This window comes from Phaseolus vulgaris, chromosome 3, assembly GCF_051622355.1.
Source record: "Phaseolus vulgaris cultivar YP4 chromosome 3, ASM5162235v1, whole genome shotgun sequence".
Taxonomy (NCBI): Eukaryota; Viridiplantae; Streptophyta; class Magnoliopsida; order Fabales; family Fabaceae; genus Phaseolus; species Phaseolus vulgaris.
The window spans coordinates 42,131,954-42,158,066 of NC_143500.1; the positions used below are offsets into that span (position 1 = coordinate 42,131,954).

A 26,113-nucleotide genomic window follows, 5' to 3' on the forward strand; every position below is an offset into this window, starting at 1 on the left:
TTGCATGTCACATTGTTCATAATCTTGTTTAACGATAGTTTTTTCATCAAGAAAAAACTAAAAAATATTTTGAAATTGCTAAATATTTTATTTGAAGATAATCTAGCAGTTTTTCTTGTTTTTATTGTGACTTCTAAAAAAATTAAAAAAAATACCATTATTATAAAAAAAAACACATCACTCATTAATAAAAACACTACAAAACTTTCCTAAAAAAAATCACTGCCACAAATAACTAACACTACGGAAACAAGAAATCACATTTTCTATCGTACTCAGAAAAAAAAAGTATAGAGACGTAGAAGAAGATTCTAGGTGCATGGAAAATTTGACACATCATTATTGTATAAAAATATCCCATTACCTTGAATTTTGGAATCGGACTTACCAATGCATGAAAACAAATTTTAGTAGAGTTAAAATAACAGAATAAAAATAAAGTATTTATTTTATATTTAAATTATATAAATACTCTGGCTAAGACATTTTAATTGTGTACACTTTTTTTTATCAACTCTTTATATGAAAAACAATTTTTTACAGTATGAAGATTTTATGTGGATCTACATTGAAACTGACCATTGTTATCGAAATTGATTATTATTGACTATTTTGATTTGTGAAATAATTAGAGATAAAATACTAAGTATAATGTGAGAGAACTGAAGGAGATACTGATAATTGTTAAACAAATATCCCTGACCTCTTTTTATAATCCAACCAAGAAACCAGCTTTCTTTCTAATCAAAACTGCAACTTTGACCAAGTCCAAAGATTTCCTCACAACTAAAGTATTTTTTTATTTTTTTTCACCTTAATATTATTTATATTTTTAATGATAGTCAATAATTTAATAATAATTTATTTAAAATTAATCAATTATTTAATCATATTAAATTGTTTACTTTAATAATTAAATATGAAAATTAATTTCTTTAGTAAAGATCATAATACTGTTTGTGTGTCACTTCTTAAATTCAAAACTAAATAGTAATATATTAATTAAATTAATAAATTAATTAAGGAAGTTACCGAATACTTTTCAGTGTTAATATAGTATTTTCTTCCATTTTTAACAACTCTGAATTTACTTTAAAGTATTATATAAAATATCAAATAGTAATTAATTTAACTCATCATGAATCATTTAAGAAAAATATTTTTCTTTCCTCATTCAAATTATGATGGTTTAATTTAAGAATAAATATTTTAAGTTTTAATTTTATAGTAAACTTCAAACGTAGAGTTGATAAATTCCTTCATAAATAATTATTAATTTCACAGATATTTAATCATATATAATATCCATTCAGTACTATAGAGGTGTCTCAAATTAATATATATATATATATATATATATATATAACAAATAAATTTTAATTAACATGATAATTTAATATCAAAGAAAATATTTATTCTCTTTTTAAGAATTTCCTATAAATTCATTTGATTTAATTTATTGAAATTATTAATATCATGTTTATAAAATCTTATAATCAACAATAATTTAGATCAATAATAATAGAAATATAAATTATAAAAAAACGTAAATCTCATCATCATAATCTTTATTACAATAAAAAAGTTATGATAACTTTTTTATCAAAACAACTATATATGTTAAACCATACAATATATAATACAATTATTTTCTTATAACACTAAAGTTAATTAATTACATAATATTTGAATCTTAGACATAAGTATTTGTTCCCAATCCCAAGAAAGAGTCATTTTTGTCTCAAAAACACAAGTCATACTCACTGAAATTCAACCCATAAACCGTTCAACACATCTAGAAGATGCAACATTTCTTAGAATCAAAATATAAACATAATATCAGTTTCGTATTGAACAATTTAGTTAATATAATTTAGGTTTATTTGTTGTTTAGTTTTTTACTTTTGTTGAAGCTTTACGAGGGTGCAGTAAATAAGTGTAAAGCTGAGCTAAGAGCTAAGCTAATATAAAAATGAAGTGGCACACCAAACATCACATGGCACTGTGAACCGTTGTAAGAAAATAAAATAGCATGTCAATAAATGTAACTGCTTCGTCTTTATTGCTTCCAATTTTCTTTGTTACTTTTGAAACCTTAGAATTGGGACCACCATGTAAAAATTTTGGCTTTTTTCTTTGATGACACCTTTAAAAGGACCCTTTAAAAACCCAACTCGCTGCAACTACCGAGTCTCTTTAATTGATCTTGGATCTTGTGATATATTATTGTCTACAGGCAGGAGAGACTGCTTTCAAAATCAGTAGTACTCTGCTTGAGATTTCATGTTGCTTCCTTTTCATTATCAGAAGAACTGCAGATTCCAAAACATTTTCTCACTTTTTCACTTTGTGTTAGAAGGATGCTTCTATCAGTTTCCTGCCTTCATCAATATACTGTTAAAGAGGGTACAAAGATGAAGCAAGATAGGATTTCCTATTTTCCCCCACTATATATGTACACAAACACAGACATCAACAACTCACACAGATCTTTCCCCTCTAATACCATCTTTATCTTTCTCTTAACTCTCTAAATTATCCTGTCAGAAACTCAAACAACAAAACTACTACAACATGTTCTTCTTTTCCCACATGAGTTTTCGTTTTAATCCTAACTCTTTTTATGAATTGATCGTAGATGTTAATTTCTTTTGTAATTGTAACAGTTTAAATAGAGGACTATATCATTACTTGCACCTCCATAAGCCTTAATTCATTGCCTTTTTGTCTCTATCAAGTCTGGGTGGCGCAACATGCATGGCTAGTTGCATGCATGAGAGATTAAATTATCCGGGAATGAACTGATTGGACCAGGCTTCCAAAAGTTGTTTTACTAGTCTCATTTTTTTAGTATTTAAAGTTCAAACTTAAAAATTAGCATATTAATTTCAAGGTAGTGTAATAGTTTTAAGAAACATATATATTTTGAAGGCTATATTTTATTCTTAAGAATTTATTCTAAGAGATTCTATGTTTTAGTCAGTTTTTATTGTCACTGTGTGTGAAGGATGGAAAACAGTATTTTCATGGTTATTTATTCACTTATAAAATTTTATGTTTATTTATTTAAAATTTAAATATTTTAAATTTAAAAATATATTTATAAATAGTCAAATGAAACCAAACACCTTTTACTAAAAAATTGTTAATTATAATGTTTTTAGGAATATATAATTTTCATAAATAAACATGATTGCATAAAATAAACATCCCTTAGTTCAATTTACGACAATAAAAATCTTTATTATAATTTTCCACATAAAACAGTCATGTCCACAATGCGATTAGTAGGTGATTTAATTTAAAATCTTGTTAAAATGGGGGATTTTAGAAATTATTAATACATATCATTTTGTGGTTTTGAGTGGACTTTAAGAAAGCCTTAGCCTCCTTTTATTTTCGAAAAGAAAAAGGACGTTTGGTTTGCAAGTTACAATTATCCCCGGGAGCACATGCTTTTAATACCATAACTCCAAATAAGGCACAGACTATTTAGCTTTTTCGTTTGTTCCATTTAGATATATAGTAAACCAACCATACCACACGCTTGGAAGACAAAAACAAACATATACATACATATATACACATAAATGTGTGTGTGAAAATCTGGGAAATTATGCTTGCCATTCTGGATCTGCCGAATGTTTTCAAAGGTATATTAGCTTCAGAACATATACAAAATCTGACTTGATTTTACGTATTTTAATAGTATCAGAAGTCACGTACAGTTCCTCTAAAGAAACCAGTTTTGCATTTTAATGATAGATTCATAATAGCATATGCAAGCATATCACTAGATGAAGAAAAATGTGAATGCATATATTTGTTGCTAAATTCCGTGTAAAAAAATAATATTTTAAAGGTACTTGTGCATAATAGGTATAAAGAAACTTATTATCCATTTGGGAATGAATATCCACTATTAGATTTTTATTATCTATTAAAATATAATAAAGATATATCTACATGAAAAGTGTATCTCTTTTCCCTTTCTAATTAAGTAAAATTCTTCGTGAAGGATGTGTTTAGAGGTTTTTTGTTTCTTTGCTCTCATCCATGTCTCTCGTGACGTGAGAAGAGACTTTAATCTACTGATAGATTCATAAATAAGAATCTTGGCTCTATAAGTTGTTTATGACTGTGCTTCTACGATTTTGCTTTTTCTTTGCTCATCTTACCTTAGTTCTGTCGCCACCATCTCTTTGAGTCTTTTGGGAGTGACCATATGCCTCTTTGTGCTTTTCGTGAATGATCATGTCTCTTCATTATTTTTTATGTTTCATTTTGTTTTGTGACGGAAAGCCTTTATTGTTATCTAATCCAAAAGGTATGAATTTTATATTGATCTATAAGTTTGATATATATTTAAGTAAACTCAAAGGTAAAAGTATAAAAAATCAAAATGCACCAATGTAAGAAATCAAATGGGCATTTTTTAAGTGTAAACCAAATTCAAATGCACGAGCTTAAGAAATCATAAATTTTTTCAAGGACAGTTTCTTTGCCTATAAAATTTGTTTGAAGGGGGATTTTTTTTATTCTTTAACCAATATGCACTGTAGTGTAATTATGATGATTCTTCATATCCCTCAAATACACACAAAAAAATTAAAAAGTATTCGTAAATATTTATGAAGACTCACAAATATAAGATGCTTTATTGATATTTTTTAAGCAATACTATAAATAATGAAACAAAAAACATAACAACTTTTTTACGAGGTAATTATTATAGGTATTAGGCCGAATCGTTGTCATCCTACGCATACACATGTCTTGGTTTCACTCAGGTTAAATCTGACATTCTGAAAATAGCAATTATGCAAAAGCTTAAATATGAGTGCATGGATGTGTACTAGTGAGAGAAGCTTTCTTGGGATTGCTTTTAGTCATTGATTGAACACTTCCCTTGGTCAAATCGTGCGCAAAAAAGTTCAAAAGCAACGTTAAATAGCAACTAAATAAGATATTACTCAACAAGACAATCGGAGTCATTTCGAAAGCTGTCAAGTCCATATGAAGTGAGAGGATAGCATGCAAGTGTGTGAGAGAGAGTACGTGAAGTTCAAACAGCAACATCTGTGCATATGTATATGTTCATCGAGTTTCATCAGTCTATGCATCTATGTTCCACTTACTTTATAATTAATTATTTGTACTCTTTTTAAACAAAGATTACCATACCAGCAATACACAGTGATCTCAATGATCGACTGCTGCAAAATAGTACCAGTTTAAGCTTCCTTTGTACTCAAATGGGATTCATAGCATCTTGAATAAAGCATGCGAAAATAGTACCAGTTTAAACTTCCTAAATGGGATTCCTAGCATTTTGAATAAAGCATAATATATTAATGAAAGATAGAGTACAAGGGTTACTTTCAACATAATCATCAATTATTACTCATAACATGAAAGAGAATTCAAACAAGAAAATTAAATCTTGGGTAAAAAGAAAGTGTCATAACACAATATCATGTCGAACTTTCTATTTTACAAAGCATAACAAGCTGGGTTTTGATAAAGTATTTAGTTTTTATTTTACATTATGATTTACTGTCCAAAATTAAACCACTTAATATACATGACTCGTGGCTGCGTATATAGTGTCATGAACCAAAAATAATTCAAGTTTAAACGAAAACACATGAATATTTTTATAATTTAAGGCTTTAGGAGGGAGAAACTAGAACTATTTGGACTTGAAGTCTAGATAATAAAAGATGAAAATGATTGAACTTGACCCACTCGGTTATTTAAGAGTTTAAACTATAGATTAAAGCATGCCAACAAATTCATATTAAAGCTCTAACATATAAGCACATGAGCACTATTTCAGAATGTTTTATTATACCTCGTATTCATAATGATTAATCAACAAGGTATGTAAAAGTTGCAACCACAAAGTTTACTTCAAATATAAATATTGTGTATGTATAGCTAGCATTGCCATACTTACAAAACTAATATTCACGGCTGAGTGCGAAAATTTAATTCATGTGCTTTAGCCCGTTGAATATTGATATGAAGAATGTCCTCGAACGAGTACTACCCTTATATCTTGTTGGCATTGTTCAAATCGTTTGCGTGAGAAAGGGACCATGGTGAGGAGATTCAAGAACAAGTACCACCCTTACCTTGTTGGCTACGATCATTATTATCTGAATCAAAAAGCTTGGAGCTTAATGATGTTGGAAGGCGTCTAAGAGGTGAACTGGTGGAATGAATAGATTGGATGAGAGGATGAGGCATAATGACTTGGGAACTTGAGCTAAAGATCTGAACATTGTTGGATTGTCTTGGATCAGTTTCCACCGAGTAAAAAGCAGATGGTGTAGCAGAAGGTGGACAAAAAAGTAATTGGGGACCAGATGCTCCATAGAAATTAGAAGATGAAAATTGCACACCACTGCCACTGCTTGAATGGGAAGGAAATAATCCATGGCTTCCAAGGTGGGATAAAGATAGACTTGAAGGCTCAGAATGGTGGTAGGAGTTATGTGTCATGGCATTGTTTGACAAACCAGGTAAATAAGAGCTATTAGTCCCAAGGGGGAAGAGCTTACAATGAGCTGAAGATTCTTCTCTATTACGAGTACTACCACCATTTCCATTTTGATGATTTTCTAGTTCATTTGGTTTGGTCCAGAACTTGCCCTTCTGGGAGGTTGAGACACTTTCAGCTAACTCCGTACGGTTTTGTGAATCTATATCCCAATACCTTGTTGACTTTACCATGAGGTTTTTATTTCCCCCATCCTTTATAAAGGCGGAATTAACACCATCATACAAACTTCCAAGAGAGAACTGAGAGGTACCTGACAGTGGAGTTTGTTGGTGAAACTGGGTAAAACAGTGAGGAAATTGAAGTGGTGGGAGTTTATCAATATCAGATTTGGTGACTTCAAGCAACCAATCTACCACCTTGCTAGGTTGGTTGAGTCCAAGCTTGTCTTGAAGATCATATAGCTGAATTGCTGTGGGTACAGACAGTCTAATCCTTCGGTCCCTCAGTCCCCTAATGGTGCAAACCTTGCTGTGCCTATCTTTTCCTCCCAAAGAACGCGACACTCGTACAATTCTTGGGTTTCTGAATGTTGACCATGATCTTGAGGTGGAGGGTGCCTTTGAGAATTTCTCAGTTTTAATGTTCTCACCCTCTTGTTGATTGGCTAACTGAACTTTACTTGAACTTTCATTCATCATGCCACTCATAATCTCATCATTTTCCTCTTGATAATACCATACAATAAAATCAACCTTTTCGATCTCATGCACTGCAACCAACCAACCCGATCTGATAAACAATGGGGAAAGGAAGAAGTTATAATATCAGAAAACTGTCTTTTTCTTATTGTACAGTTTTTGTTTAAATGTTTACAACAAACTATATATGCTAAAATTGTTCCTCACTTGACTGGAAAACACCCCACAATATAGATTCAAAAATTAGGGAGCCAAAATTATGGGTCAGAAACAAACAAGATAGTGTAAAGTTGAACACTGAAATCAGCTTTACCAATTCTACAAGACCATTGAAGTTATGCTGGTCCAAATTAGGGCAAAGACAACTCTACTCACTCAATTGATAGTGTTATGAAAGTGAATCGAAGCCAGAAACATGAGTTTGGTGGAAAAATTGAGACATGCATGCTTAGGTTTTCAGTGAAAACATTAGAAGTATGAGGTGAAAGCTGATGTGAGTGGTGAGATAACAAGATGAACTTACGTGAGAGAGGAAAGTGTGGATGCTATGTCTTAAGCTTTTCAGCGAAGAAGAAATGGAGGAGACTGCAGAAGTAGAAACTTCGTACAAGACTTCAATGTTAACTAGTGGAGCAGATGACCTCAAGTTTCGACTTCAACCTTTTTCCTGCAAAGGAATAATAATGTTGCATCGAATTGAGTATTTTTGTAAAGAAAGCTTATCATTTTACAGCATATAATATGGGTGTAAATGTCAAAAATAATAATACTAATAGTAATTAATTCGCCTTGACCATGTGGCATCCTTGTCAAGTGCCACGTCAACCATTACTTGTCTTCACTTTCTCAGTCTGTTTACACCACATGCTCATCAACAATTAATGTTACTCACTGCCCTAATAATCACTATTAATCAAAACTAAAATTAACTTGATCCCTAAAATCGTCAAAGAATTAGAGGCCAAATAAGAATTTCTATTTAACATCAAAATATTTTTCAAATAACTAAAATAATAGTACACTAAATTTTAAAACTCTGAATGGTTTTTTTTAGTTATTAATTATAGAAAACTTCATGTCGGACTAATTTAGGCTTGCCTGTGCCAGCTAGCCCAACAGGAGTGAAAAAATGGAAAAGTTAGGAAAAATAATATTATACCTTTAATCCATTTACGATTTTGAGTTTTATTTTAATAAAAATAAAGCATCAGAATAGATTTGAACCAAAAATTTCTCAAAATTCATTGATTTTTATCCTTTAAAGACAAATTTACTTAAGGTGTATATATTAGACACTAAACTTAATCTGTATGGTCAATTTTAAATGCAATTTACATTTTTGTTAGGGATTTGTCCTATATGTGTTTAACTTTTATATAGATGAGACAAAAATTTAACTATAATCATTTAAACTCCTCTTTTCTAAATTAGAACCTTTATTTTTATTTCAAATCTTAACTACCCATAATTTAAAATTATTTTTTTGAAGCGTGTTTAAAAATTTCCCGTTATTCCTAAATCTAAATTGCATTTTTTTTTCTGAATTGAAGTTACCTATAAAAAAATTCCCTAAGCTTAAATTTCTTTTAAAATTTATATAAATACTTGCAAGTTAAATAAAAGTAAAGCAGGGATGAAAGTGAATGTTATATTATGTAGGTATAGTTGTTAGTTTTCATTTATATGCCATGTTAATTACGATGGGAAAGAGACCGTCAAGGGGAACAAATGTTTTGAATCTATATTGTAATTAATTTGTTCCTATTTTTAGTCTTTTTCATTGACCATTTAACATATACTCTTTTAGTAGTTAAGTTATTTACTTTCTTCACATGTCCTTTTTTAGTTGAAGAAAATGAAATTGGACAAAGAATAAAAATAGATTATTTTAGAGAAAGATAAATATACACACATGGCACACATTATAAGAATGACAATGTGAGTCACCACTTATAACAAGATGAGTTGTTTTGCCTTGTATAAAAATTGGTCCAGAGGTCTCGTGGGTCAGTTTTCATAAACAAAAATATTTAGAAAAAATACACATATAAATATATTTTATTTGAATATTTCACATCTTTATTGCATTTCATTAATCTACTTTAGGCAATGAAATTTAAATAAGTTAAATAAACATAAAATTAAATACTACATCAAATAAATAGGATATTTCATAAAAAAAAATATTATTATTTAAATTATTAAAAGATTATATTAATGCAACCTTAAATTGAAGACATAAAATATTTTGCGGACTAATCACCCTATTCCACAGTTAGATAAACGAATTAACGTTTTTTTTCCTTGTCATCCCTAACACACAAAATATATATAATAATGTTATAATGTCATGATTTATTTGCATTTTTTATGAGCTATAAATTTTTATACAATAATATTATTCGTTTTTATCTCGCTATATAGCCCTTTTCATATTTTATATTTTGATGTTTTTATCTGTTTTTTGTTGTAAAAAATTGTACAGATATAATTTATTTTGGTTTTTTAGTTTGGAAAGACATTTTTGGCTTTTAAGAAAATGAATTCTGAAAAGTGAGAGACAAAATAAATGGTGCAATTACTAATAGAAGTATATGAAGAAAGTAAAAATAAAAAAAAAAGAAAGCCTCACAGGTAAACTTTCAAAAGTTATGATGTATGCTGTTGGAGTCTGATCTGTTGTATTAGATGATATAGATCCATAGCTGTGCTATAGACGAGGGACCAACTTAGGCTCATAAAAGCATCCACTCAACTTATAGCTGGAAAAAAAGAGAGGGACCACAAGCATATGGCAGTGAGATTTGCACACAGCACAATTACAAGTCTCTATATGTGTTTGTGTGTGTATGACTCACATTCTAATAACTACTTTGATTTATTCTCTAATTATGCTACTTAGTTTCACAGTATTAATATCTACACTTTAAGATTAATTAGTTTCTTCTAGCTAAATACACTAATCCTAGTTTTTCTTTTACTGTGTGATATGAACTTGCCTTGGCCTTCAACTCAGAACTAGTGTATCCCAGATCAACCAAAAAATACAAGTATATGGTGCAGTAAAATCAAATAATCATATAATCCTAATTAGTTTTTTGTCTTCTGAATGTTGTTGTATGCATATATAAGAGTGTTTCCTGTCAAACAAGGAAAAGAAAAGAAAAAACTAACATGGAAGTAATTGGTGTGGCTTACTTAGCCTTAGAGAGATATTTTCCTTTCAAAATGATACTCACGCTGTATATTTGTAGATAAGATTTATGTATGTGTAGTAAAATGACAGAAGAAGAACCCTAGCTAGCTAACTCTCCATGTTGTATGTCGAAAGTTGAAAAAAGAAAAAACATAATGAATGTGTGCTGGAGTTAGAGACAAGGAGTAAGAGGCTTCAGCTTTTCCCTTCAAAATATCCACAAAATAGGAATCTTGGCCTAAATTATTGAGGCGTTCCTCATCAGGACACACTGCTACTGCCGTGGTTGGGTACTGGTCAAAAGCTGAACCAATACTTTTAAACTCAAAACCCTAAGTGGGGTTAAGACCTTGTGAACCACATATATATGAACCTTGCAGTAATAAGTAAGTTGAAAATTTAATATTTCTGCACCCACCTCTTAATGGATATATTAGTTTTAAATCAGATTTGAAAAAAATAAGAAATACAAAAAATGGTATTACTTGCGGTAGGAATTTCAATTCAGTGAGAACTTTATCATTTGAGTTATAAAGATGGCCCATTCGAAGTATTCAGTTTTTGTTTGCAGAAAACAGAAAATGATGATTTCGACGTATTGATGTCAATTTGTTTATCTTTTCAAGGGTTTTTTAGTTTTATGTGCCCAGCGTTATCCTTATGTCTGCAACCTATAGCAGAAAAAGTAATGAATTTAACAATAACAGGAGTTTCTAAATACTCCTATCCTGATCATATAATTATTTACTCCAACTTGTCCTAAGTCTCGTATAATCTTGGAATAATCAAGTCAATTCACTTCAAATTTTATACTCAACCATACCTCTGCAAGGATTTTACATTTTTTTTATCAGCAATTTTAGTATGTAAGTATATAAAGAATACCAAACTCACATACACAAAATCAAAAAGAATAAAACATGCAAAGATAAAAGTAAAAAAGATGGAGCAAACTAATAGACTTAAACCCCTTCTCATTTTTTTTGTCAGCACCCTTCTCATAGAGTAATGACTTTTAAAATATATTTCATTTTTTTATATTTTTCTTTCAACCAAACTATATCAATTATCTTACCTATATTTTGTATAAATTTCTTACTCTCTGAGTGTGTTAAGTGGTATTTTGAGATTTCTAACAATTATTTTCGAATTATAGTATTTGAAATGGAATCTATATTGACTGTGCTACTTAATAAAAATTAAAAAAAAAAACTGTATTTCTTTAAATTTTATTTACTTACTCATAGAAATCCTTTTTTTTACCAAATCATAATATATTTGAAAAATATTCCGATGTTAAATAGGATAGATCTCTAGTTATCGGTAAGTTATATTGATTTCCAATAATTTGAATCAAAACTCAGGTTAGTGAACCTGTTTACTGTTCTTGTATGTTATATTCAAGACACCTTTAATCAAATTTTTATTACTTTAGACGAAATACACATGAAACTAGTAGACAAAATTGCATTTTGGACCTTTATAACCAAATACCAGAGTACTACCATGTAAGATGTAAGACAGAAGACAGCTTGAGTCTGCAATTTATTTTGTCTAAACTCTTAGAGAAGGTTGAGGCTTTTTAATTAAGTAGTTGTGGATTTGGCATCTGGTTGGTATGATGTATATATTGAAATATTATAGTATTTTGATAACTAATATATTTGCTATAAATCTATATTATACAACTAATTTACATTTTAAATTAATGCTTTTTTATTCATTTACAGGTTAATATACACTTAATATAATGATATTTTATTATTAAAATGAAATTAATAAATAGTTATTTATGTGAAAACTTGCTTGTGAAAATACAATCTTCATTATTCTTGAAGTAGTTTTTATAGGAAGAAAGTTTCAAAAGTAGTTAGGAGAGAAAGGAAAAAGTTTGCCTCCACAAATAAATTATTGAAGTCATAGACTATTAATAATAACCAATATTTCTGTCTGATTTTTAATTCTCTCTGTAGATGTCTACACTCTACACTATCATGCATATATAGGTTCAAAATACAAATATATATATATATAAAGTTTTTTATTTCTAATCTATATCTTGGAGAAATTAAAGTTTAGGAAACTGGGTGCACATTAATCAAAAGAGGGACATGTAAAGTAATGTTTTACTTGAAATGTTTTAGAAAGATAAGTATGTATGTTTCTTTCTTTGGTACTACAGCTGAAAACACTGTTGCATCAACATCAACACTGTCCACTGAGTAGTAGTGAGTAACTCTCTAATGAATGAATATATATACTATCACTATCAAGGACTGTGAGATCTCTGCTATTTAGCTTCAAGATATGACTCAGTTAATAAATGTGAGCTCAGAAATCAATAGGTAATTCAGGAGGATTTGCATGAATGACAAGTTTCCCATTGTGGATTGGGAATACAGGAATCTATGCTTAATTATCTATACATACTAAAAAAATGTGTGCATGTATAGTCACAGAAATCAATTTAGGTCTTAAATTTTGCATAACTACAAAATTTTCTTGGTTTCTTGCACCTGCCTAGTAGTTATTGCGCTGTACAGAAAATCTGCAAAAGCTAGTGACAAGAGCAAAGATATTTGATGTGAAGATAAAAGAAAAGTAATAAAGGTAAATGCACATTAAGGTAAGTGAATTGTTTAGAAGGAAGAGAAAAGGGTGTTATCGATCACGTCCAAATGTTGATAGAAAGTGGAGGAGAATGACAGGTTCTTCTCCTTGTAACCATTACTGGCTATTAAGGTTAGCAGTGACAGCGTGAATTGCAAACCTCAATGCGTGTGTCCATGTGAATGAAAGTGACTGAGAAGGAGGAATCGTTTGGGTCATTGGTGTGGCCTATGATCTTGCTTCTGCTTCTGTTTCATGTTTATTATCATATATAAAGGTCAACAGAGGAGCTCAATTTTTCATGCTAGCTAGCTGCACCATTTCTTTAACTTCTTTCAAATAAAGATGCTAATATTAATGTCTTCAATTGAATGTGCCTTGATTGATATATGTCTTTTAAAAAATTTAGGTAAAAATTAAAAATATAAATATTTTATTGAGTTTTTTCAATTTTTATTCTATATTAAAAATATTTTTATTTTTATAATAATTGTAATGATTAATTAAGATGGAGACAAACAATAAGGACATAGTTAATGTTATCTAAACATTTCAAAATATCATAAGTTAGTGTGAAGTTTCTGGAGAAGTATAGTTCATTTGTGTACGATTTTATATATAGATTAGATTTTTTCTGGTTTTTATTTATTTATTTTTTATTGTTGATAAAAAAAATTAAAAATATTTACACTTAAAAGAATAAGAATAAAATATTTTTTTAATTTATAACATTAAAAATTAAGAAGCGTGAAACATGACCTAGAGATTTTAAATCAAATAATTAAAGAATTATTGGTAGCATCAAATAAATAAAAAATAGATGTTAGTTTATAAAAGAGTGAAAATATAAAACAATATTTACAAAAAATGGTGAGACTAAAAGAAAAAAAGTTTTGCACACAAAAGACATATTGACACTAAAGATATATCATGTGTATGAATGTCAATCAAGATGAAATGTTATATTTTTTATTCATTGAAACTACAAAATGAGTAAGAAGGATTAACCTCATTCCTAATTTTTCATGTAAACTTATATCAATATCTTTCAAATATAAAACTATTGTACATATCTTTATAGTTAGTGAGTGTTACTACTAGGATTTAAAATAATTTTTCCTTGTGGATTTGATATTCATCCTTAGGAACAATACTACATTTGCCGTAATATTGAAACAATGTAATCCATTTCATGAAATATAAATATCAATAATATCATACCAAATTATTTCTCGTGTACACATTTGATCATTTATGTTATTTAAAAAAAAATAGTTTTTGTTTATTTTTTGTCATGTGAGCTTCTGACTATCTATTTCAAGCATGGTAGTTAGAATCTTACTATTCATACGATACGAATCGCGATTCAAAACAGGACCTTATCGATTCAAATCGGGTCCTGAATCGTTTTTTTGGCATGAATCGAACCATGAATCGCGTGAATTATAAGAATCACGTGAATCGTGGATTCTCGATTCTATTCCCGATTCGATTCCAATATTTTCGAATCAATCATATTCTGGAAAATCATTCTGGAAAATTCGAAAAAGGAAACGAAAGATAGTGAAAATCCAAAAAAAAAAATAGATAGTGAAAATCCGAAAAAAGAGATGAAAGATTTAATTTTTTCCAAAAATCTCAATAAACTTAATAAAAAGAACAAAACGGATAGTCACAGAGACCATGAATTTGCCTATAAAAGTCAAGAACGCAATGGGGAAGAATGTAGTAGGGAGAATAGAAGAGTCATGAACATTTTAACTTCATATTTTGATTTTTGACTTAAAAATATATCATATTTTATCTATTATGTATCTTACAATTCTTAATAAGATTTGATTCACAATCCAAAAAAATCGAAAAACGATTACATTTCGAATCTCGATTCTATAACCATGATTTCAAGTATTCAATCGTGTAAATCCTTAGGCCACCTAACAAATCTATCTTTTATTTTCTGTTTGGTTCTTAGTTTCATTTTATTGAAGAACTCTTATTTCGTTACATAATTTCTTATTTTCTCTCAACGGTTTAAGTCATTTGATATTCAGCGAGATTACTCAAATTACTACAATATTTTTCTTTTTAACATTTACAAAAATAATAGATGTTATAGTTGTTGTGAAATTTTCATTATCTAATTGTTTACTTTTTCTATAGTTACTTGAAAATTATGCAATTGTTAGTTGGTATTCTATTTTAAGATTTATGTAATTATAAGTCTTTTTGAAATTGAATTCTTGATAATATATTTTATTTTTATTTTTATTATTTATAAGAAAAATATTTGATTAATATTTGAGACAGTGTGTAAGTATAGGCATGTGTATAGGTTGAACTTGAATAATTGATTTGATGTCTTCAGCCTCTTTGATGAAGGTCATGTGCTTGAACATGTTAAATTTGTATTCCTTAGGCTTAGGACTTGTGTGAGTGAGTGACTAATGCTTGATCTTTACATTTCATATATTTAAAACTTTTTTCCAAGCATTTAAATTGATTTAAAAGGATGCCAAGTAATTATAATTTCAATTAGTTATAATCTCACTTTAATAAGTTGAATTGTTAATAACTTTTTAATAAGTTGAATTGTTAATAACTTTGTGAGAACACATGCTTAAATATTTCAATCAATTAAAACATGATTTCAACCTCTTAAAATCCTAAAACATTCATCAGAAATCACATTTACTTTGTTTCAACTGATTGAAACATGAACCGACCGATTGAAATCACTAAAAGAGTCGTTTTAAGTGATTTCAACCGGTTAAAACATAGTTCAACTATTTGAATTGACTTTTGAAACTTATTTTTCTTTTGTTTTAATTGACTATAATTGTTTTCAATTGGTTGATTATACCAATTTAGTGCTTTTGTTCTTCAAATGATCTAATATAAATGAAAGGTTTCATAAAAAGATAACTTTTTAAAAAGCAAAGTTTGATTACACTGAGCTAAAAACATTTTCTTGAAATTCTTTTGAATGAATTTTTGTTAAAGAGAAAAATTCAAGCCTTGTTCTACTCATCTTTGGTGAAGATCATCTAGCATTGTTCTTAGTGGGAATTTTTTTTCTTTATAATTAGCATCAAGGTGATCTTGTTCCAAATTTTATTTTCATTTATTTTTTGTAAGTTTTCTTTATTGATCCAAGTGATCAAGATTGGATTGTGAAAGGATTTCATCAGTGTGTAAAGATCTTAGAGGGTTTGAGATCTAGTTACTTTTCTCTTTTTTTTCTCGTAGAGTTCATGTAAAAACTTTATTTTAGGAGATTGATTTTATCAAGATAATTAGCCAATTGGATGTAGCCATCTTTGAAAGATAAACCAATATAAATTTGTTGTATCTTTCTTTTTCCTCTCTTAAATCTTTTTTTTGTGTTTCTTCATTGAATATAAGGTAAATTGGTATAACATCTCAAAAAAATTGTTCAAGAAACTTTACCAAAATATTCAAAAAAATTTAAGAACTAAGGTTTTGTTTTAAAGTTCAATTCACATCTTTCTTGAAATTAGTCTATTTTCTCAACACCCAATATCGGACAGAGATGAGGATAGGATACAAAATTCATCCGTGATTGGGATAGGTATAAATGTTTACTTTGGAGATAAAAACAAGTATAATCAAACACACACATCTCACCACACCCCCTTGTTATCCCTTTGTTTTTTTTGTCATTTATAACTTTTCTTATTGGTTATATAAATTATAATTTGTTATTTGCGATGATGATAATTAAGAAATAACAATAACATATATACTTATCTATCTCTATTAGTGGAACTTGACATTGGTAAGGAAAGAAGGAGTATAAAAAAAAAATTGTGTACATTCATTAACTAATTTTCATATGTGCATTACCACAAAGAAAGAAGAAAAAGTATATAATGCATGAGGACCGCACCATACTCATGCAAAATGAAAAACTCCAAAAAGAACAAGATTACTCAAACATAATTTTATTACATTGTATCTATTAATATATATATATATACTAAGAAAACTCAAAATAGCAAAGTCAATAGTATCATTATACATCTTATTCTTACGAACCTTACATAATGACTTGTTGATACTATAAAGTAGACTTGAAGTCCAAATTCTATTAAAATCTACCATGATTCCTCATTCTCTAAAACAATAAAAATATAATTTGATATTAATTAAATTATGAAACTTACTACATAATATTCATTTTTTTAGTCTGAGTTTGATTGATCCACCAAGTAATCAACCCATGATAAGTTGATAACTCATTTTGACAACTCTGACTTTTATACACAAATTTAGAATAGTAAAAAATTTATATTTAAAATAATGATATATTCAAACTAACATAAAAATAGTAAGAATTCAAATATATGAAGTTAAATATAAGAATTCAAACTAACATAAAAATAGTAAGGATTCAAACATAAGATTTTAGGTAACAATCAAACTTAATAAAATGTTTCAATCTAATTTAGTTTTTACATATTTTTAAATATAATTTTAGAAACAATTATATATTTATAATAAAAATTTGTTTAATATATAAAATGATTTTAAAATATACCTTAATCCAAGTTTTATAATTTTTTATTTACAATTTAATCGTCCATAATAGTGAGATGTATATATTATGTTAAAATTTGGTCACTCGATTTAATCACATCTATTTGAATCTTGACCTGATTGAATTGGAATTTATTTTTTTTTAAATGTCCCATCAAAATTTTAAATTACATAAAAATAAATTTATTTGGACTCGTTTCTTGCTCGTTCCTACTTAGACCAAGTGCTCAATTAGGTGGACTCTGTCAATCAACGAATACGAGTTCATGAACATAAAAATTGTTGAATATCATATAAAACATGTGAAAATGGAAGCACTTGCATGGTCCTATTTGTAACTATAGAATTATCAGTTAGGATTCAACTACTTATTTACATTCTGCATTTTATGGGAATGGATCTCTTCGGTAACATTTTCATTAGATTATATCTTTGTGCTTCAAAAAATTTTAATATAATACATTTTTTTTAAAAGTGACAATTTAAAAAATGGTAGAAATCATCATTCTTAAATATCTCAAAGTTGTTTTGCATGTGAGAGAATATCTCATAATTTAACAGTTCACTAATCAAGTTAATACCTTGTTCAGTACAATAATCAGTTCAAATTTTATAACATTTATCAGTTGACCACGCTCAACTGACTTACAATACCCGTACAAGTAACTTAGTATAAATTTTATTTAACTAAGCTTAATTATTGACGTAAAAATATTATAATTCTATATTAAAATATAATACTGCTAGTGTTGATTTAATTTATATACACGTAGATAAATCTATGATTCCAAAATATATGTAGCCCAAAAAAGCAAAAACACTTCAATACTCATTCAAAGTTTACTTGCGCATTCTTATGAAAAGCTACTAAAAGATGAGTAGTTGATTCATTTGTCAAGCAAGACAATTATACTGCATAAAAATGAGGCACGCAATATGGAATTATGGATGCGGTCCAAACAAGTGGCACGCGAGTTGCAAAAGGAGCAACCAAAGCTTTATATTTCATTCACTTCAGTATGGAACAAGTTAGGGGACCACTACATAACAGTTGAGTCGTTTCTATACATTATATGCAATTACATTCATATGTAGGTGTTCTACATGAACAATTACGGTAGGATAGAGACAAGAAATTTCCAATTATCATATGCATCCAAGAAATGTGTGATTAACAGTTAAGCTGATAAATGGCAATCCTTTTACTGTGCGTCAATCTTTCTGCATGTTAGTCATAAACGAGGAAAAAAATTCATGCGTTTCTTTACTTACTTAAGCATTACAGGACCATGTATGCAAGATTATATCTTTATTATGGTATCTATATTTAGGGATTAAGCTGAGGTAGTTTGTAAATGTGGTATAGAGAATAGATGTTCAACTAGTTGAATGCCCACTAAAAAGGTTATGGAGTTGTTCAGAAATTTGGGTTCAACACGAGGTATCTAAATGATTTTTCATCCTGTCACCAGCATCACTTCGTGGATAAAGGATCATGATGTATACTGTTCATTTATATATACATGATATCAACAAACTCTTCCAAAAGAATAAGCTCTTTGTCGAAGACACATGAATAGTTTTATGCCTAAAGCTACACAAGAGCCCTGAGTCATGAACATTGCATAGGCCCAAATCCACCCCCCTCTTGTTAAATTAACTTATATTTAGAAGAATGGAGGCAACAGATACTCCGATACCATTTTAGAAACCAAATTTGTCAATAGCTAATAAAGGTCTAAGGTGAAGGCACGATTTTATAGCTACAAGTTACAACAAGAATAAAGCTTTAAACAAAATATGGATTTCATTTCCAATATATGTTTGCTGCATGCTCCATCTAGTTGCTCTGAAGAAATTTTGAAATGATATTGAAAATCTTCTCTATTCAAAATAAAATAGGAAATTTGGGGGGCAAGTATTCAATTTACCCATTATCAAGTCATTGAATCAATTTACTTTTTTATCCCACATTCACAAAAAAGTAAACAAATAGTTAAACTTAACCCCAGCCAGCTACACTTTATTGATATCAAATGTTTGCACACCTCTTTGAAATGGACGGACATTAGAGGTCTGTGCTAAAAGACTATTCCAACCTTTTTTCCATTGACAAAAAACAGAAAGCTGACTGGGCCAATAATGTCCTCATCAAGAGCACAAACCTGGTCACAAAAACAGAAAAGCAGTTAAACAGAGTTATGACAGCAGGTGTATACTACTATTAATGCATCATAGTTATACGACTGAGTAGCAGAATCCAACCACAGCAAGAATGATTTCTTTTTCTTTGTTTCCACATTAAAAGAATGACATTACACTAAAGCAGAAACGCCACGAGTAACACAGAGTGAGGGTATTTTTCTTTCTAACATAATACCAGGTGCATCATAGTTTTTTTTTTCTTTATTTTGTGTATGTTTAGACGTTTATTAACCTGGATAGCAGAGCAGAGCTACCAAGCCAAAAACACTCCAGTGAGATAGCAGATAGTAAGATAACCACTATACTGAGAAAAATGAGCGGAAAGGTAATTTATACCATACATACGCTGAGAAATAGACTAAAGACATCATTATTATTATTAATCAGAAGTATATAAGGCATATTTAACAAGTCAATAACAAGAGACTAAAGCAGATGATCAGGTGCTCCACTGAGCAGCTGGGCAGGATGTAATTGAGATTATGCCTTGGCTGTTCCAAAGAGGATAAACAGAGGTTGTCTCACAGTATAAAAAAGGAGAAAATTATGAAATCTCATAAACCACCTTAATCTGAGTGAGCAGTAGTTGAACAAAAGGAGCACAAAGCAGGAATTCAGTGAAATCTGAAACATAGTAGCTGTCATACAGGCTGCTATCACCACTCCACAGAAACATAATGAAACACCTCTCTTCCATTGTGGTCAGACTGCACTAAGGACTTTCTCATTTAGTTGTCTGCACCATGTACCCCTCATATCCCCTCCTAAAAAATATTTTCCTATGGGATTTCTCGGACTAACCCTTCTAATCTTTCCAAAATCATATTGTTGTTGCTCCTCTAGGTTTATTTGGGGAGCAATACACTTTCAGGTAAATATTTGTTGATTTCTGACAAATTTTAGGATGTTGTCATATCTCTCTTGTCTAACTCTATCTTCACCAATGAGCCAAAGTTACAAATTCCAATGCATCTACTCCCTTAATATCTTCACCAACCCCCTTGGTTTTTTGAAGGCACATAGATCATCCTTTCCTCCTAATCATGGCATCAACTACGTCCATAGATCATCCTTTCTTGGAGTATCTATTATTCCCAACTCTCTCTACACTTTCTTTACTTCTCAATATTTTTGTTCTTGATACCTAACAGATTATAGCTTCTGGGCAACATCATTCATCAACTGTACCCAGAGCTTCAGTATATTGACCTAACAGATAGTAACTGCAATTTGAATGCTATCAACCTATTGGCCACCAGGGGGAGCTAGAATGCAGAGGCTCTTTGGTAGTGGATGTCTAAATGGATAGCCTGAGCTATAGTCCCACTTTTGAAGGATCCCAAAGACCAAGTGGACCAAGAGTAGGGTGTGGTGGACTACCCTGAAGCCTTCCTCTTTGTTTCAGAAATTAGGTTCAAGACCACAAATAAAAACAAAAATAATAGCATTACAGAATTGGGTCTGACCGACAATGCTGAGGGAGAATTCCTTTTAGAGACATCAATAGCAGCCAATCCAACTCAATGAACATCTACATGATTAAGTGAACCTAATATATCATCAAATATAGTGTGACCTGCAGGATGGTGCCTACTATTAGCCAGTGAATCAGGTACACCTCCTTTCAACGGGATCATTACTTTTCTTCAGTGGTTTAGGTTGGTTCATTAGATCAAAAGGTAAGGCAATTTCTGTAATTTCAATCATGCACATCTTTCCTTTCTCTGATTCTTACAAACTCCTCACTGATTCTTCACATGGCTGCAACCAGTATTTACCTCCTTTTAAAAAGTCCAAGCTCAAGCCCAAGTAATGGTGCTGGGCTGGCTAGGACTTCCTGAAATTCTATCCCCCAGTGTGGTTCCACCAATACTCAAACTTTTTAAAGGTCCTATCTAGCCACAACAAATAGCATGATCTACTTTCTGCTTATTGTGGAACAACATTTTGTATCTTTCAGGAGTTCTGCATCCCAAAAACAGGGGCTATTGCATAATACAGGAGGGCTTTCCACTTCTATCCTCATCCTCTCCCTTGGGTCAAACTTACTTCCTTCACCTGAATAATTGTAATTTTTTTCTGTATAGGTTTCTCACGTTCAAGCTGCTGCTTCTTTGCTCAAGTCCTCAGATCCAATGGTTCTTGCTCTAATTCACTTCCTGCTTGGCTGCTTCATTTGAAACAGACAGCAATATATTTCAGGATACTGAGGCCAAAACCACTTGAAAACTGCCTTCACAAAGGTCTGCCAGTTTTCTGGTTACACCTTTCTCACCAAAGCCACCAACAAAGAGAAACAGCTCTCAAAGCCCTCACAGTATGTTCTGATGGCATCAAAACACATCTCAATAGTAATTAACCACCAAAAAGCCTCCTTTCCAACAATTGGAATTATCCTAGACATCTGTAGCTTTGACTCCCAGACCAGGTAATAATGCTTCATAATGTAGAGATTAACCAAAAGAGAAATTTATTCAACGTACTACTCCCACTCTGAATCAATGGAATTCAAAGTGAAAAGCAACAACGGCTAACAACAGAAGTCTCCGAGAAATCAAAAGCCTGGTCTCCCCTGTTGGGAAGTCCCACATCGCCTGTCTAAATTCTTGGAGTGCGGCTTATATATTTGTTGAACAACTTCACTTAATGTCAATTGGTTTTAATTTAAAATCTAAGATGGTGTTATAAAAGCCTATAGCTCATCTTAGTAATTGTTTATTCTAGTTGGCTCATCTGGTTTGGCAAACATATGTGGAAGGGGATGTTGGGGAAGTCCCACATCGTCAATTCCTGAAGCGTGACAATTTCACTTAATGCCAATTGGTTTTAAGTTGAATGAAGTCTGATATTTCCCACTCAACTAATTAGCTAACTAACTGAATACACATACATTCACTTCCTCTGTCTATCCTGCCACTGCTACTACAGTTAAAGAGCTAACTAACCCTAATACCTTTAACTAACAAGTGCTGACTAAAAGAAGCTTGCCTATTTGGCTCTTTAGTGATTCCCCGTCTACCTGAGCAAGGAATTAAATATTGAGCTTGAAGATAGCACCTACTTCCTCATCGGCATAAGAAGAATCAGGCAATCCAATGATTTAGCCCTTTATAGATTCTCATAGAAGATCATTGATTGGTTTTCTACTGCTTCACCTGCATACCTGACGAAGCAATGAAGAATAGAAGAATTGGAAGACTTTGTCCGAGCATTAAAAGGAAAGTGGGGAAGAATGTGCCTTCCATCGTCAATGGTGTTTCCTTCATCAAAGTTAACGGCATTTGGGGTATATATCATCTCTGAGCCTAACAGAGATGACTCGGGTCTTCCTGCTCCAGCCCCAACCCCCAAGGAATAGTACCAGCAGTAAGCAAAGACAGCAAAATAAGACGGACAAAAGGAGATGTTGCTGCAAAACGCGTAGCAGACATTTCTTCCTGAATTCCATGTATCATCTATACTTACTTTACTAACTGGGGTATGTAGCTAAAAAATACATATCATTTAAGTGTGTAGAGGACTAGCATTAGCAAAATCATATGTTCAATTCATGTCATAAGATTCAATAAAGTTTTACACGGATTCCCAACTGCCTAATTTAACCTCTTATTTCATTTGTACTTAATTTGGTTACATAAAGTTTAGGTAAAAAGCACAACGAAACAAACATAACCAGCTTGACTAGACCTTCTAAAAAAATAAATTGCAACATAAGAAGGAACAAAAAGGTTGAAAATTGAAATTAAGTTAAATAACTCCATAATCCAAACACCAAAGAGATCGTAAAAACAACAAAACCTCCCTGGTTTTTATACTAAAGCATGCAGCTAGCCAAAGATTTGGAAGTTGATGAAAACAATATTAGTTTCAGAGGTTAATCTCGTGAATTCAAACACAATAACACGCAAACCCCTAATTAACAGAAACGGGGAAATGTGACCTGGGAGTCAGCCCTGGTATCCGCCGCCGCAAGCATTGATGTCCTCCTCGACGGTGGAGGTGAGGTAAACGGGGGGAAAGTCAGAGACGGCGAAGGTCTGCTCCTTGGCGAGTTTCTCGACATCGGCCTTCTTCAAAACGGTGTGGCGGATGGGAGGGCGGTTGCGGCGCTGATCACGCGAGAAGTATTTGATGTCGAATACGGTCTCGGGGAGGGAGTTGGGGATGCAGGGATTCTCCTTGGTGGTGGCGGGGCACTGCAGGCGGTATTCGGTGGCCAAGAGCATAGAGGATTTGTATTCAGGGTCGGCGCAGGGACCCGTGATCTCCCATGGCTTCTTTATGAAGCGCTTCAGACTCTGCACCAGTGAATTCGACGCCGATTTCGCCATTATAGGAACCAAACCACGAACAGAAGAAAACTGGGTTTCTCAGTCACCAGATCAAATCCCACTCATTTTTTCCTTCATTCCCCTTCCTTTCAATCCCAAACAGACCCATACCCAGACCCGGACCCGGATCCTTAGTTATTAGGAAAATTCTTCCTCCACCCTGTGGTTTCATGCTGCACCCCCATGAGGTATGAAACTACCACTTTATCCTTAATAAAAATAACTAAATAAAGCTTCTCTTTATCTTCTTTATTTTCAATAAAATTAAGGAGCATTATGCGGGGATCAACTTTTGATATCTTTCAAATTCTATAATCTAAAATAAATTTCTTTAAAAGAAACATTGTTTTAGATTATAGAATCGATAAATTATTTCTATATTACAGAATTCAGAAATTATTTTTAATTTCGAATTACCTTCGAATACAATATTGTTTTAGAATTGAAAAAAGTCAAAAAATATAATTTTGATATTTTCTAAAATATAAGGTTGCAGGCATAAAACATGGGGTGCTAGTTAGTTATTATTGCAGGTAAAAAAATGGGCCATGAAGGGTTTATTTTGTTGGTACGTGTAGAAACTTCGTTTAAGAACTTATTTTTATAGTAAGTAATAAATTTTTAAAAATAAATGAAAAAGGTTTTTTTTAATTATTATGCTGACTAGTATTTTGATTTTTAGCCTCTATAATGTACAGAAAAAAATGTTTATTTTTATATATTAAAATTTGAAATAAATATTCTACATATTAAATTATAGTTTGTTATTTGAATTTAAAAAATGTGTTTAACAAAAGTATTAATTATTTTAAAAATGCAAGTATTTAAAAAAATTACGAACAGAATAATGATAAAAAGAAGAGTGATTTGAGATTACTCAAAAAAAAATACTGGGAGTCAAATCAAATTAGTCTAAAATTAAAATTAAAATTTTAGTTGAGAAAAAAGTAAATGCTTAATGTTTATTAAAAAAAATATAATACATGTGTGTGTGATAGTAGTAAGAAACACTTTAATTCAAAAATAAGTCCCAAAAAAAATCACAAAACTTACATTCTCGTAATGATGAAGATTTAGACTTATATATATTAAAATGAACAAATTCAATTTAATTTCCAAAAAAAAAAAATCTACTACTGCAAAGAAGACATAGGGTACTTTACATAAATGCTGCGTATGTGGTAGCAAACTTAGACCTTAAAAAGGTAATATAAACTTCTAAAAATGAAGAAAAGGCATTAACAAGTAATCTTGTGGAATATATCGAATCTATGCACTAATACCAATGTTAAAACCTTCGATGAAGTATTCATAAGAAAAGTTTTGCATCAACAAATTATAGAAAACCTAAAAACATTATCTTCAAGTCTTAAAACAAAAATTTGTTAATTTGTTTTATTTGTTTCTATTTAATATGAAATTCAAACTCATACTTAAAATCTTAATACATAATAATTAAAATTAATAATATTATAATTTATTTAAAGAAAATGTACCTTTATTTACATAATTTTAAGACAATGGATCATTGAGTACCCTCCCCACTTTTAACATCATTAACTTAAAGAAGATAATTAAAAAATGTATCCTAAGAGGGACTTCCTTTCTCGAGACTCATGAGATATCTCACAAATTGATTTGTAAATTACAAAAACATGGTGATGGGCTTTAATTCTTTAGTGTGAAACTAAAAGGGTGTAAGCCTCACTAACCCTTAAATCATATAAAAAGTTTCATTGAGGTTATCATGATCAATTTAACATGGAATGTAAATTTTGGAGGCAATTAAATGAGAGGTAACATAAAAAGAATCGAACAAAAAGATTAGTATACAATTTAAACATTTATTAAAATTATATTATTTTTTTAGATATAACAAGTATATATATTTAATAAAAAAATTGTCTAGTCTTATAAAATACATTAAAATTTAAAAATATTTATAAAGATATATATATATATATATATGATTTTTTTTATCTACAAATTCTCAAGATCAATATTTTTA

General features: G+C 30.3%; 2 protein-coding genes across 3 annotated transcripts; both read right to left on the reverse strand.

Moving 5' to 3' along the window:
• Positions 1 to 5,824: 5,824 nt before the first annotated feature.
• LOC137807703 (uncharacterized) lies at positions 5,825 to 7,916 on the reverse strand. 2 transcript variants are annotated; one of them, XM_068608466.2, is made up of 2 exons: positions 7,730 to 7,916; positions 5,825 to 7,297 (listed from the first exon to the last, which is right to left on the reverse strand). In XM_068608466.2, exon 2 carries the CDS (start codon positions 7,213 to 7,215, stop codon positions 6,115 to 6,117), a length of 1,101 nt encoding a protein of 366 aa, XP_068464567.1. In that variant the 5' UTR covers positions 7,216 to 7,297; positions 7,730 to 7,916; the 3' UTR covers positions 5,825 to 6,114. The 2 variants fall into 2 exon arrangements, with proteins under 2 accessions (XP_068464567.1, XP_068464568.1); XM_068608467.1 differs by having other exon boundaries at positions 5,825 to 7,277; positions 7,730 to 7,875.
• Positions 7,917 to 19,357: 11,441 nt separating this feature from the next.
• On the reverse strand, positions 19,358 to 24,181 carry LOC137807704 (furry). Its single transcript, XM_068608468.1, has 2 exons — positions 23,715 to 24,181; positions 19,358 to 19,734 (listed from the first exon to the last, which is right to left on the reverse strand). The coding sequence occupies exon 1, from the start codon at positions 24,103 to 24,105 to the stop codon at positions 23,722 to 23,724; it is 384 nt and encodes a 127-aa protein (XP_068464569.1). The 5' UTR covers positions 24,106 to 24,181; the 3' UTR covers positions 19,358 to 19,734; positions 23,715 to 23,721.
• Positions 24,182 to 26,113: the final 1,932 nt, after the last annotated feature.

Bases quoted from the DNA above. Each gene is read 5' to 3' on its own strand.
- LOC137807704 (XM_068608468.1), bottom strand. From the start codon at position 24,105: ATGGCGAAATCGGCGTCGAATTCACTGGTGCAGAGTCTGAAGCGCTTC.
- LOC137807703 (XM_068608466.2), bottom strand. From the start codon at position 7,215: ATGAGTGGCATGATGAATGAAAGTTCAAGTAAAGTTCAGTTAGCCAAT.